The sequence below is a fragment of the Salmo salar genome, chromosome ssa27 (genome assembly GCF_905237065.1).
Source record: "Salmo salar chromosome ssa27, Ssal_v3.1, whole genome shotgun sequence".
NCBI classification, from domain to species: domain Eukaryota; kingdom Metazoa; phylum Chordata; class Actinopteri; order Salmoniformes; family Salmonidae; genus Salmo; species Salmo salar.
In genome coordinates, this window is record NC_059468.1 from 596,267 (window position 1) to 610,054 (window position 13,788).

At 47.2% G+C, this 13,788-nt stretch overlaps 1 protein-coding gene across 4 annotated transcripts; it reads left to right on the forward strand.

Annotated features, from left to right (window-relative positions):
* The first annotated feature begins 41 nt into the window (after positions 1-41).
* znf687b (zinc finger protein 687b) lies at positions 42-12,577 on the forward strand. 4 transcript variants are annotated; one of them, XM_014176857.2, is made up of 11 exons: positions 42-131; positions 249-429; positions 959-3,346; positions 3,551-3,846; positions 4,459-4,643; positions 5,084-5,260; positions 5,563-5,725; positions 5,935-6,282; positions 7,756-7,868; positions 9,715-9,811; positions 10,021-12,577. In XM_014176857.2, exons 3-11 carry the CDS (start codon positions 973-975, stop codon positions 10,618-10,620), a joined length of 4,353 nt encoding a protein of 1,450 aa, XP_014032332.2. In that variant the 5' UTR covers positions 42-131; positions 249-429; positions 959-972; the 3' UTR covers positions 10,621-12,577. The 4 variants fall into 4 exon arrangements, with proteins under 4 accessions (XP_014032332.2, XP_014032333.2, XP_014032331.2 ...); XM_014176858.2 differs by having other exon boundaries at positions 249-375; XM_014176856.2 differs by lacking the exon at positions 249-429 and having other exon boundaries at positions 50-131.
* Positions 12,578-13,788: the final 1,211 nt, after the last annotated feature.

A 13,788-nucleotide genomic window follows, 5' to 3' on the forward strand; every position in this document is an offset into this window, starting at 1 on the left:
TTGGGGCATCGGCAATAAAAAAATAAATGGCATCGATACAATGATCTGATAGGACCTCTTTTCATCATGTGACGGGAAGTAAGGGCTCTTCGTCTGGAGCGAGAGACTATAGTCGGGAATCACAGATCCAGGTAAACAATCAAAATGTGCAATTGAGATTGAAAATACCGGTCCCACCAATTGTCCACAGTGACAATGATCAACCCATAAGATCATTTTATTGACAATAGTGCATGGTTATTCCCCAGTAACCCGTTATGAATGGATACAATGGCCTCCGCTAAAGGAACCCTCGCGCTGCTTGGGCTCATCGGCCAGCTAGCCTGGCTGAATATGATGAAGGGGAAGCCGAAAATAAACTCACAGCTGCAAGACGTTTGTGGTGTTAAATTATTCATCATTGTGAAACCATTGCAGGTTATTCCATATGTAAGGCATCTCAAAAGCTGCATTTAATGTCCTCACTCAGTGAATTAAACTATTAAACAGATCAACGGAATTGCATTTCTTTCTTAGCTAGCTATTGTAAGCTAGCTATGTTGTAGCTTTTACCTAGCTAGTTGTTGACATAATCGTAGACAACACGATCTGTCTGTTTCAGAAACGGTATTGTGTTCATGTTAGCTAGGCAACATAGCCCCCTACTCGCAATGTTTACTGTATGCAATACTTCGAGAAGCTGGCTAGTGATCTTAGTGTCGGCACAGTCGTAGCTACCACTGCTCGGGTCAAATAAATCCTGCTCTGTTGTCCATCGACATGGTTCTGCTGCTAACTAGCTAGCTTGCTTAGGTATTAACTAGGTAGCTAGTTATATTTACTGAACAGGAACATGAAGGATTATATCCTTTTTATTTAAACTTTTGTATACATGATTTAGGTACAATGAGAAACACAGGATGTTATCGTGCCATCATGTCACTCATTCTCTGTTCGCTTGGTGTTCCTTGTCTTGCAGGATTAGGTCCCGGCATGGGGGACATGAAGACCCCAGATTTCGATGACCTGTTGGCAGCGTTTGACATTCCCGACATTGACGCTAAAGAGGCCATCCAGTCTGCTCCTGATGAGGCTGAGGGCCCACACGGGCCAGGCGGTGCTCCTCTGGGAAAGCCAGACGGTGGGGTTGGTGTAGGGCCGTCTCTGAGACCACCTAGCCCCCCAGACCCCCAGGCTGACACCCCTATTGTCAGCGTTATTGTAAAGAACCGTGTGCGACCCGACACCATCGATGGAGGGGATGGGGACACAGACCAGGACACTATGGACGGCATTGCTGGGGTCGCTGTGGGTCCACGGCTCGGTGCCTGTGCCCCAGGCATGGCGGAATCAGAACCACTCAACCACAATGGGTTTGGGCCCTCTGGTGTGACCCCGCCCCTAACCCAGGCTCATGCCCAATCTAATGGGGAGCCGTGGTCCGTGTGTACCCCCAAAACAGCTTCAGAGGGCGGAGGATGCGGTGCTGGATCAACTAAATCTGCCAAGCAGGTTGGCAATATATTCAACAGACTGAAGCCTCTCATGGTGCAGGGGTCGGGAGACCCTGTAGGGAAGGCGAGGAAGATGCAGCTTCTACAGCAGCAGCACTACCAGCAGCAGCAGCACACACAGCAAGAGACGGGCCAAGGAGGAGATGATGAGGGCAAAGCGTCGTTATCCTCCTCTTCATCAGTCGAGTCTGCTCCTCTTGTCCCAGGAGTGTCAGTTGGATTGTCCTCTCCTTTCTTCCCGCCTTCCAAGCCTTTGCTCCTGTCTCCGTCATCCGCCCTCTCCTCACACCCGCTGCACTCATCTCAGCCGTTTAACGGGGCACCTAAAGCCGGCCCGGCATTATTTAGTCCCCGAGACTCAGAGGAGGATGATTCCGATCCGGACCTAGGGCCCCCGCTGCTGATCCAGGAACCCCCTGACTCCCCCTCCCGCACCCCTCCCAAACTGGCACGTCGTTTTAGGTCCCCTGCTGTCATCTCTGACTCCACCCATCCCATGGCCTCATCGGCAGCTCACCCCAAACCAGGGGACACTCCCTCGGGCACTAGCGTGACCTCCTCAACTCCCCAGTCAGGCTCCACCAAGAGTCCACCACAGGAAGACAAACACCCAGAGCATGTTATAGAAGAGCGGGACTCGCCTGAAAGTCCTGAGCCAGAGATACCCAAATTGGCAGCACCAGTAACTGCCAAGAGGTGCTCCAGCCCTGCAGTAGCCTCCACACCGCCCCCCTCTGACCTTCAGGAGCCTAAGGAGGAGGAGGAAGAGATGGAGGTGGGGAATGGAATAGAGAAGGCTATGGATGGCAAGGCAGATTTTGTAAAGGAAGAGGGTGCAAGAACAGGAGAGGAGAAAATGGAGATGGATGATGGCAAGTCTAAACCTCCAACCACCGAAGGTGGCACCTCAATTCCAGGAGGGCCTGCTGCTCCTGCCCGGCCCCTCAAAGTGCGGATAAAGACCATCAAAACCTCCTCTGGTGGAATCACCAGAACTGTTACCAGGGTCGCACCCAAAGCAGGTGCTGCCGGAGTCAAGGGTTTGGACCCCAGCAAAGCTCATCAAGGGGGGCGCAAGGCCCCAGCCAACAGGTCCCGGAAGCCTGACACTCCCTCTGGTCGTATGGTAGCCTCCCAGCCGCAGAAAGTAAAGAGCCTCAACACACTACCTGTGTCTACACTAGCAGCCAGTAGCGCTATGCTAGTTGCTGCAACCAAGGCTCAGAACAAGATGGCTGCCTCCTCAGACAAAGCCATGGTATCTGCCACTGCTGTTAGCTTCACTAAATCTGCCACCCTGCCTGCCGCTCCCTCTGTCTCCTCTCCTAAGTTCTCAGTAGCCACTGGTGGGCTGTGCGTACGTCCTGTCGGTGCTAAAACAGCTAACGGAGGCACCACCAGCGTCCTAGCCAGCACTCACCAGCCAAACAAGCCTGCCTCCATCGTGAACAGTACGGGTGCCGTCATCTCCCGCAGTCAGTCTAGCCTGGTGGAGGCCTTCAACAAGATCCTCAACAGCAAGAACCTGCTGCCCAGTTATAAACCCGACCTCTCGGCTCTTCCGCCCCCAGAGTGGGGGCTTCCTCTGCCTGCCACGGGCTACCGCTGTCTGGAATGTGGCGACGCCTTCGCCCTGGAGCGCAGCCTGGCCCGTCACTACGACAGGCGCTCGCTGCGCATCGAGGTGACCTGCAACCACTGTGCCAAACGGCTGGCCTTCTTTAACAAATGCAGCCTGCTGCTCCACGCCAGGGAGCATAAGGAACGCGGGCTGGTCATGCAGTGCTCTCACCTCGTCATGAGGCCCGTCAACGTGGAGCAGATGATTGGCCAGCAGGACACCACACCCATTGGTAAGGCGTGTCTTTCAGAATAGTTTTTAGTGACAGTGGCTACGTCTCGTATGGCTCTGGACAAAAGTAGTGCAAAAAAGTAAAAGCCATTTAGGACGCATACAATGTGGTTTCACAAACAATGCTTTATTTCTGTCAGGATGTGGTCAGTAAGTTCAATTCACCTCCATCTTCTTTGTGTTCTTGCTTTGCTTTGTTGACAAGGCATGCTCTCCCCTTCTTCAATCTCCTTTCCTCCCCCAGTCTCCTCCCCCACGTCCGGAGTCCCCGCCGTATCGTCCAGCTCCAGCCCACTGAAGGACACACGGTCTCCCTCCTCTGCACAGCCAAGACCGGTCCGCCGCGCGGTCCAGAGCCCCCAGGCACTGATGCCCCTCCCCTGCAAGAAGGGCGAGGTGCTGCAGTACCACAACTTCAAGTGTCCCGAGTGCCAGGCCCAGTTCTCTGGAAAGGCTGAGCTGGTCGCCCACTTCCAGCAGATCAGAGCTACCCCCAACTCGGTGAGAGCCTGAAGTATGGGTGTGCATTACTTACAGGCTGGTAACGAACTACTAGTGTCAAGCTTAGTCATGTATAATGACTGAATGAGTATTGACTAAGGTAAAGCAGGCCATTAAACATATTAAAGCAGTTTCCCTTGTCCTGGGCTAAGAAACACTTTCAATGGAGAACCTCCACTTCACATGCCCTTTAGTCCAGGATTAGGCTTAGTCTGTGTTTGGGAAACCACTTTAATATGTTTAATGGCCTGCTTTACTTTATGTATTAGTCAATACTATTACATAATACTAGTTTACTATGAAAACAAGTCATTTGTTATGCCTCAAAATGCTTTTATTAACCCTTCCAAGACATGTGGGTGATGACTTATTACGCAATACAAGTTTTAGTAGAAGTTTTGCAGTATTAGAAGTAGTAGTGTATTCATAGTGTTATGCCGTAGTCAACTTTTATACCTTTTCTCCCCCTCTATCCTCCCTATCCAAACCTGTACGCTGTGCTCCACTCCCATGATGCTGCTAATGTTTACTATGAAAATGAATTATGATTAATGCCTCTGTGTGTACTAAATGTCAATTGTTAAACCTGTTCCCTCTCATCTTCCTGCCCAGACCTGTACCCTGTGTTCCCCTCCCATGATGCTGCCTAACTGTTGCAGTGTGTCGGCTCACCAGAGGATTCATAAGCACCGGGCACCCCACGTCTGTCCAGAGTGTGGGGGCATCGCCCGGCAGGCCAGCTTCCAGACCCACCTAGAGGAGGCCTGTCTGCACTTCGCCCGCCGCATCGGATACAGGTGAAGGAATAGTGTCTGCACTGATAAGTCAGCAACAAATGTAATAGGTCTGCACACGAAGGATGTTGCAAAAAGTATTTTCACTAGCTTATACGGACGTTTCGGCTTAGCAGCCTTTTTCAGTGTGTAAGTAATCTACACTGATATGCAAACGTGCTACAAATACATGCATGTCTACATTCCACAAACTACTGCTTAGATGCAGCATTGTCAGGTGGATGTATGAGACAGAGATAACTACAATAATCAAATGCAAATGTGCCTCTCACGCACAGATAACATTCTTTGTGAAAAGACACTTTTGTGGTTGAAGATTCTCGCCGTAGTTACATGACAATCAAGCCACCCAATTGTCAATGGACACTATATTAGCATCATTGACAACAGCGACTGAATCTATGTGTTTAACATTTTGTTTTTGTTCATATGCGTTCCCCCAGGTGCTCCAGTTGCCAGGTGGTCTTCGGGGGTCTGAACTCCATCAAGTCCCACATCCAGACGGCCCACTGCGAGGTGTTCCACAAGTGCCCCAGCTGCCCCATGGCCTTCAAGTCTGCCCCTAGTGCACAGGGACACATCAGCACCCAGCACCCTACCCTCACCGGGGGACAGGCCAAGTAAGTGCCCCACAGTCACTGAACCATGTTATGTCTCTTTAGGTTTAGAGCAGTGTTTTCTAATCCTGGTCCTGAGGACCCAGAGGGGTGCATGTTTTTGTCCTAGTGCTCTAGCACTAACACACTTAATTCAACTGTGTTCAGGTGTACTAAAACATAAATGTGCATATTTTGGGTCCCCAAGACCAGGATTGGGAAACACTGTATTTTAAAGCACATCTCGTCTCAGTTTTGTCCAAATTTGAGCCCTGATAAAAACGCTACATTCACGGCACTATTTCCCTCTTTCTCTGTATTTGCAGAATGATCTACAAGTGTGTGATGTGCGATACAGTTTTTACCCAGAAACCGTTACTGTACATGCATTTCGACACCCACCTGGCCAAGCAGAAAGTGCATGTGTTCAAGTGTCCTGACTGCACCAAACTCTACGCGCAGAAAGGTTCCATGATGGAACACATAAAGGTTTCTTTAGTTACATTCTAACTCACAGGGAAACATATGATTACAGGGAAACATATGATTGCAGTAAAGGAAAGTGATATGTTAGTTGTTCAATCCCCTGATGGTAAATAGTAATTAATATTCGCTCATTTGACAGTGTTGTCTTCCATTCTCACTTCTCTCTTGTCTGACTGGTCATTCCTCTCACTTCCTTTAATACTGTTGTCCAGACTGCTCACAGAGGGCTGTCAGTCAAACAGGAGGGACAATCCGATGCCTCCGCCCCTGCCACAGCCCCCACCAACCCCTCCACCCCCTCCCCCCCCAAATCTAAGCCCTCTGAAAAAACAGACAACTCAGATGGAGAGGACTGGGGCCGAGACCAAGAAGAAGAGGAGGAGGAGGAGGAAGGAGAGGAAGAGGGGGATGAGGACTATGAGAAACCTGAGAATCAGTCTAGTTCTATGGAGGCAGGCAGCCATCGTGGGACCCCCTCAGAATGGAGCTGCCAGCAATGTCAGAAGAGCTTCACACAGAGCGACGACTACATCTCTCACATGAAAACAGAGCATGGAAAGGTAAGGCCATACAAATGTAATTAATTGTAAAAAAGAGAAGAAAAAAAAATCATTCATTTGATTCATGTCAATCTCTTTTATAAAACTATTATTTTGGACAAATTTAATGATTCGCTTCGCTATTGTAGTAGTTGGGATTCGGTAAGAGCTCAGTGAATTGAATCACGCGAATCAAAATAACAATTTGTGAATCGCAAAAATGAAAAGGGATTTTTTTTAGTAGCCCTCCTTTTGGATTATGTTGCTGTTAAACTTGTTTTGTAGATACTTTAAGTTGATTTGGGCATTGCAACTAAATAGATGCTAGTCAGCATGCAGTGAACACTTCTAAAGTAAGATAAATTTGACTAACCTAGAATAGCTACATTTCCTGAAGACAGGGTGTGCTTGCTTCAGCTGTCTAAAAATATTTGTAGGATTACGATAGTGGGAGATGTGTTAAATGTAGAATTCTAGCTAAATAAAAGCTGAAGCAGTTCAATATAGTACAAATAAGTCTGATTACTTTAGTAGAATGCTATACACTGAGTGTACAAAACATTAGGAGCACTTGCACTTTCCATGACATAGACTGACCAGGTGAATCCAGGTGAAAGCTATGATCCCTTATTGATGTCACCTGTTAAATACACTTAAATGAGTGTAGATGAAGGGGAGGAGACAGGTTAAATAATAATTTTCAAGCCTTAAGACAATTGAGACATGGATTGTGTACAGTATGCGTGCCATTCAGAGGGTGAATAGGTCAAAACAAAAGTTGTAAGTGCCTTTGAATGGGGTATGGTATTAGGTGCCAGGCGCACCCGTTTAAGCGTGTCAAGAACTGCAACGCTGCTGGGTAATTTCACGCTCAACAGTTTCCCGTGTGTATCAAGAATGGTCCACCACCCAAAGGACATCTAGTCAACTTGACACAACTGTGGGAAGCATTGGAGTCAACATGAACCAGCATCCCTGTGGAACGCTTTCAACACCTTGAGTCCATGCTCCGATGAATTGAGGCTGTTCAGAGGGCAAAAGGGGGTGCAACTCAATATTAGGAAGGTGCTCCTAATGTTTTGTACACTGAGTGTATATTATCAATTATGAAAAATGGCTGTGACTAATTCAGCTGGGACAGGCTTTCAGTGATGCTATCCAACACCTGACACCAATGTAGTTAATTAGGAGGGTACCCTGACTGGGACTCAAACCTTGGTCCCTGTGACTGTCACTACAAAACCATTATACCTAAAGGCTAAAATCGCTTGCTGAGGTCACTAGGTGTTTGTACCAAGGTTGTTAAGTATTTTTACGACTTCTTGATTTGTTTTTATTTTCTTCGCTCGCTTGGCTCACTTTTCCGGCGAAAAAAAATCTGTTATACAGTAAATCAAATTTGTATGGCCGAAGTGTAATGTCAGTGTCTGTGTACACAGGGAGATTACGAAAGGACTCACCCTCTCTTATTTCCTTGTGTATCTGCCTCTGTAGGCTATGAAGAAGTTCCTGTGTCGTGTGTGTGAGAGCTCCTTCTGCACCTCATCCAGCCTGCGGCGCCATGTACGCGTAATCCACGAGGGCAACAAGAGAGTCTTCCACTGCCAGTGAGTGAACCCCATACTCATCTATACATCCACAAAAGCACCATATTTAGATCCCTGTAGCTCAGATGGTAAAGCATGGATAGTGGGTTCAATTCATGGGACCACCCATACATTCTGCTAAATGGCATATATACTGCTCAAAAAAATAAAGGGAACACTTAAACAACACATCCTAGATCTGAATGAAAGAAATAATCTTATTAAATACTTTTTTCTTTACATAGTTGAATGTGCTGACAACAAAATCACACAAAAATAATCAATGGAAATCCAATTTATCAACCCATGGAGGTCTGGATTTGGAGTCACACTCAAAATTAAAGTGGAAAACCACAATACAGGCTGATCCAACTTTGATGTAATGTCCTTAAAACAAGTCAAAATGAGGCTCAGTAGTGTGTGTGGCGTCCACGTGCCTGTATGACCTCTCTACAATGCCTGGGCATGCTCCTGATGAGGTGGCGGATGGTCTCTTGAGGGATCTCCTCCCAGACCTGGACTAAAGCATCCGCATACTCCTGGACAGTCTGTGGTGCAACGTGGCGTTGGTAGATGGAGCGAGACATGATGTCCCAGATGTGCTCAATTGGATTCAGGTCTGGGGAACGGGCGGGCCAGTCCATAGCATCAATGCCTTCCTCTTGCAGGAACTGCTGACACACTCCAGCCACATGAGGTCTAGCATTGTCTTGCATTAGGAGGAACCCAGGGCCAACCGCACCAGCATATGGTCTCACAAGGGGTCTGAGGATCTCATCTCGGTACCTAATGGCAGTCAGGCTACCTCTGGCGAGCACATGGAGGGCTGTGCGGCCCCCCCAAAGAAATGCCACCCCACACCATGACTGACCCACCGCCAAACCGGTCATGCTGGAGGATGTTGCAGGCAGCAGAACGTTCTCCACGGCGTCTCCAGACTCTGTCACGTCTGTCACGTGCTCAGTGTGAACCTGCTTTCATCTGTGAAGAGCACAGGGCGCCAGTGGCGATCTTGGTGTTCTCTGGCAAATGCCAAACGTCCTGCACGGTGTTGGGCTGTAAGCACAACCCCCACCTGTGGACATCGGGCCCTCATACTACCCTCATGGAGTCTGTTTCTGACCGTTTGAGCAGACACATGCACATTTGTGGCCTGCTGGAGGTCATTTTGCAGGGCTCTGGCAGTGCTTCTCCTGCTCCACCTTGCACAAAGGCGGAGGTAGCGGTCCTGCTGCTGGGTTGTTGCCCTCCTACGGCCTCCTCCACGTCTCCTGATGTGCTGGCCTGTCTCCTGGTAGCGCCTCCATGCTCTGGACACTACGCTGACAGACATAGCAAACCTTCTTGCCACAGCTCGCATTGATGTGCCATCCTGGATGAGCTGCACTACCTGAGCCACTTGTGTGGGTTGTAGACTCCGTCTCATGCTACCACTAGAGTGAAAGCACCGCCAGCATTCAAAAGTGACCAAAACGTCAGCCAGGAAGCATAGGAACTGAGAAGTGGTCTGTGGTCCCCACCTGCAGAACCACTCCTTTATTGGGGGTGTCTTGCTAATTGCCTATAATTTCCACATGTTGTCTATTCCATTTGCACAACAGCATGTGAAATGTATTGTCAATCAGTGTTGCTTCCTCAGTGGACAGTTTGATTTCACAGAAGTGTGATTGACTTGGAGTTACATTGTGTTGTTTAAGTGTTCCCTTTATTTTTTTGAGCAGTGTATTATATTTGAAAATGTCTGTAAGAGTGGATGGGACAAGACAATTAGCAGGGACATGTAGAATGTTATGTTCAGGCTAATATCAGCCCACCTAGGTAAAGTGTACAGCATCCTCAGAGCCTGTGTATACTTGTGTGTTTGCAGATATTGCACTGAGGACAAGCGGAGCTTCAGCAGTCGGCTCATACTGGAGAAGCATATCCAGGTCCATCATCACGGTGTCAGATCCACTGATGGACAGGTCAGTTAGAATCCGTTCTTCTTTCCATTACTTGGTGGGGGTACATTTCAGTCTCAGTCATAATTGGACAACTGTACTCGTTTCCTGTGTGCTCTCTGCAACTTTGGTCTGTAATGTTACCCATTGTGTGGTGACTTGGATCTGAATATGTTAAACCAAAAATCAAGATAATGCTTTTTGAACGTTCTCGCCCCTCTGTCCCCCTGCAGGGCCCTCAGACCAGGAAGCGTTCAGCACCGGGTAAGGGGCCAGGCAGCTCGTCTGAAGCTGACGGGGAGGGGGGGCCACCAGGGGACGAGGAAGGGGGTGGCACGGACAGCGGAGACGCCACAGAGGAGGGGGGCGAGGAGGGGGGCGAGGAGGGCTGCAGTCCCGTGAAGAGAACTCGAGCGTCAGCGCCTCCCGAGCCCGTGGAGGCCGACAACGTGTTCCACTGCGTTCCGTGCGGCTTCGCCACAGAGGACGCCGCCGAGTTCCAGCGCCACATCCCGCAGCATCGCGCCGATGCCGCCTCCTTCCAGTGCCTGCAGTGTGGCGTATGCTTCGCCTCTGCCGGCTCCCTGGGACGCCACCGTTTCATCACTCACCGCGTGAGAGACCACCAGGGGGAGTCCGATCGCAGGCCGCCGCGCACACCTTCCTCCCCGGACAGCTCACCCTCCTCCCCCCTGGAGGGAGAGGACGGGAAGGGGAGTATGAGCTGCAGGGTGTGCAGGCGGCGCTTCAACAGGGCCTCCGACCTTAACACCCACTTGAGGACCCACGGCATGGCCTTCATCACCGCCCACAAGACGGACAAGCCCCAGTAGATTGAAGCTGCCCCTAGATGCTGATCCTGGGTCAGTTTTGCATTTCCCCCACTAATTGTTAAGGTTAGGATTGGGGGAGAGGAAGCTGATCCTAGATCTGTAACTCTGGGAAACTTCACCCCAGAGCCGGACAAGCCCCAGTATGGGGAGGAGGGGTGAGGCCTCGGAGTGACGGACAGGCCTGGGAGATGAGGGGTTTTGACTTGGAATCATTTTTGGGTAGCTGAATTTGGATGGATAGACCCAGATCTACTTCTGTGCTGTTTTGAGCCAACTGAGCTCTGTGTTTCTTTGTCACTAACTGTGCAGTTATACTCGCATGCTGAGCATCATACTGAGCAGTGGACTGGACACGCATGGGAGTTCAGAGGGTCAAGACCACCTGATCATAGCATTTAAATCAGCCATATGTGTCCATCAACTTTTCAAATACTTTTTATTTTTCTGCCTTTAATATTATTGTGTCTCTGTATCTTCATGTGAACCATACTATATTTTCTACATGTGTTTCCTTCTGTATTGTATTTCTATCAGTTGTACTGATATTCTTGTATTTTTTTCACATTTGTCCATGTCTTTCTTACTCATTTCCTTATCCGTGCCATGTGTTTTGAAAGGTATTCTGTCTTGCATTGTCAAACTCACATCCACACAGAGCCACTGTACAAAGAAAGCACTCCTTTGGTTGGTCCTAGATCAGTTTCTATGGGTCCATCTCTTTAGTGAGAGCTGGATAAAACTGTTCTCAAATCAGTAACCTTAGAGGCATCTGAAACAAAAAGGGAGTATTTGGAGAGTTTTAAACACTGATTTTAAGTAGTAATAACATTGTTCTATTTATTTATATGAAACACATTGTTGTTGTTTGTAGGAGTCATTTGCCACCAATCTTATATCAAGATTAAATGGTAAAAGTAGTTTGAAATGGATGCCACAGACAGTGAAAGGTGAGATTTATATCTGTGTTCCATACACATTTCTGTAGTAGACGAGGTTACATAGATTATTGTAACCCGTTTTATTTTGAGTGGTACATTGTGTCGTCAAAATTGTAGCTAGGACGAGAGATTTTACCTGTGGTGCACGTTGCACTGTAAATACATATACACTAAAAGAAAGCTTTTGGGTTTTAATTCTTATGAAAATGTGAATTTAAGTATAGTATTTGTACTCGTAACAATTGTATTTTTTTTTTAATGCAAAGTAGCTAGCTATATTGTCACTCACAATTAAGCAGAGGGAATGTGTGAGGGGCTGTATTGTGTTTTTTTTAATGTATTTTTCTCCCCAATTTCATGGTATCCAATTGGTAGTAGTTAGTCTTGTCTCATCGCTGCAACTCCCGTACGGACTCGGGAGAGGCGAAGGTCGAGAGCCATGCGTCCTCCGAAACACAACCTTGACACAATGCCCATCCAACCCGGAAGCCAGCCGCACCAATATGTCGGAGGAAACACCGTACGTACACCTGGCGACCGTGTCAGCGTGCACTGCGCCCGGCCCGACACAGGAGTCACTAGTGCGCAATGAGACAAGGATATCCCTGCCGACGCTGGGCCAATTGTGCGCCGCCCCATGGGCCTCCCGGTCGCGGCCGGCTGCGACAGAGCCTGGACTCGAACCCAGAATCTCTAGTGGCACAGCGATGCAGTGCCTTAGACCACTGCGCCACTCGGGAGGCCCTGTATTGTGTTTTGATGTGTACGAATGTTTATCTCTTTGGTATGATTGTTTTCTAACTGCAGAATCCGTGCTTGCTGTACCCCACTTTCTTATGTATCTGTTTCAAAAACCTTGTCATGTGAAGGAAGCCTTTTTTTTATTTTGCCCGATATTTATATTAGAGAAATAATGATTCCACAAGCTTCAGTTTATTATTTTCCATTATGACTGTAGTCTGCTTGCTGAATTCCCATACAGTTTTTGTGCCGTTTCAAAATAAATGTGTAAAGGAGAACTTTACTTCTGTCCAGTCTTTGAATAAGCGATATAGAACTGTTTAGTGTATGGCATGAAATATTTAATTTAGTCAAGTTTACATTATGTACAACAATTTAATACAGAAATACATCATTCCTCTGTTCATAATCTTGACGCAAGACACTAATCTTATACTACAGTCTTTTGGGATATAACTGTTCAAAATCCCAAATGCCACTATTGGATTCTCCCCTTTCACATGATGGTCCCATTAAGTATTTTCTTTTCTGGATGTACCCCCTCCAGCTCCACTATAGTACTACTTAATTCGTTTTTTGGGGTATCTTTGCTATTTATATTTGACAACTTTTACTTCACTACATTCCTAAAGAAAATCATGTACATTTTACTCAGATTTTCCCCGACACCCAAAAGTACTCGTTACATTTCGAATGCTTAGGAGGATAGGACAATTCATGCATTTATCAAGAGAACATCTGGTAATCCCTACTGCCTCTGATCTGACGGACTCACTAAACATATACGTAATTTGTAAATTATGTCTGATGTTGGAGTGTACCGCTGGCTATCCTTAAATAATTAAAAAGAAAATGGTTCTGTCTGGTTTGCTTAACATAAGGAATGTGAAATGATTTATACTTTTGATACTCAGCTATTACATTTACTTTTGATACATAAAGTATATTTAAAACCAAATACATTTAGACTTTTATTCAAGTATTATTTTACTTGGTAACTTTCACTTTTGAGAGATTTTCTATTAAGGCATCTTTACTCAGTTATGGCAATTGGGTACTTTTTCCACTACTAGATTCTAGTATCGTAGATTTTGATATTCTGCATTTTGTCCTTATTCCCTTACCATAGTAATGCAGGCTGACGGTGGCAGCAGCCATAAAGGTAGTATCTGGAAGAAGACATAGAAAGGTAGGCGTCCAAGGATGCCTGCCCAGAAAGCAGAGGCTGAGAGACACTGCAGGGTTCAGGTGAGCACTTTTGAGAGAACAATACAACCACTATTTGAGCATTTATTAATTATTTTGTCATCCACATCTACAGTGCATTCAGAAAGTATTCAGACCCCTTGACTTTTTCTACACGACAGCCTTATTCTATACCCTATAATGGCAAAGCGAAAACAGGTTTTTAGATTTTTTTGGGCACATTTATAAAACAAAAAAACTATACAGACCCTTTGCTATGAGACAAAACATTTTGAGATGTTCA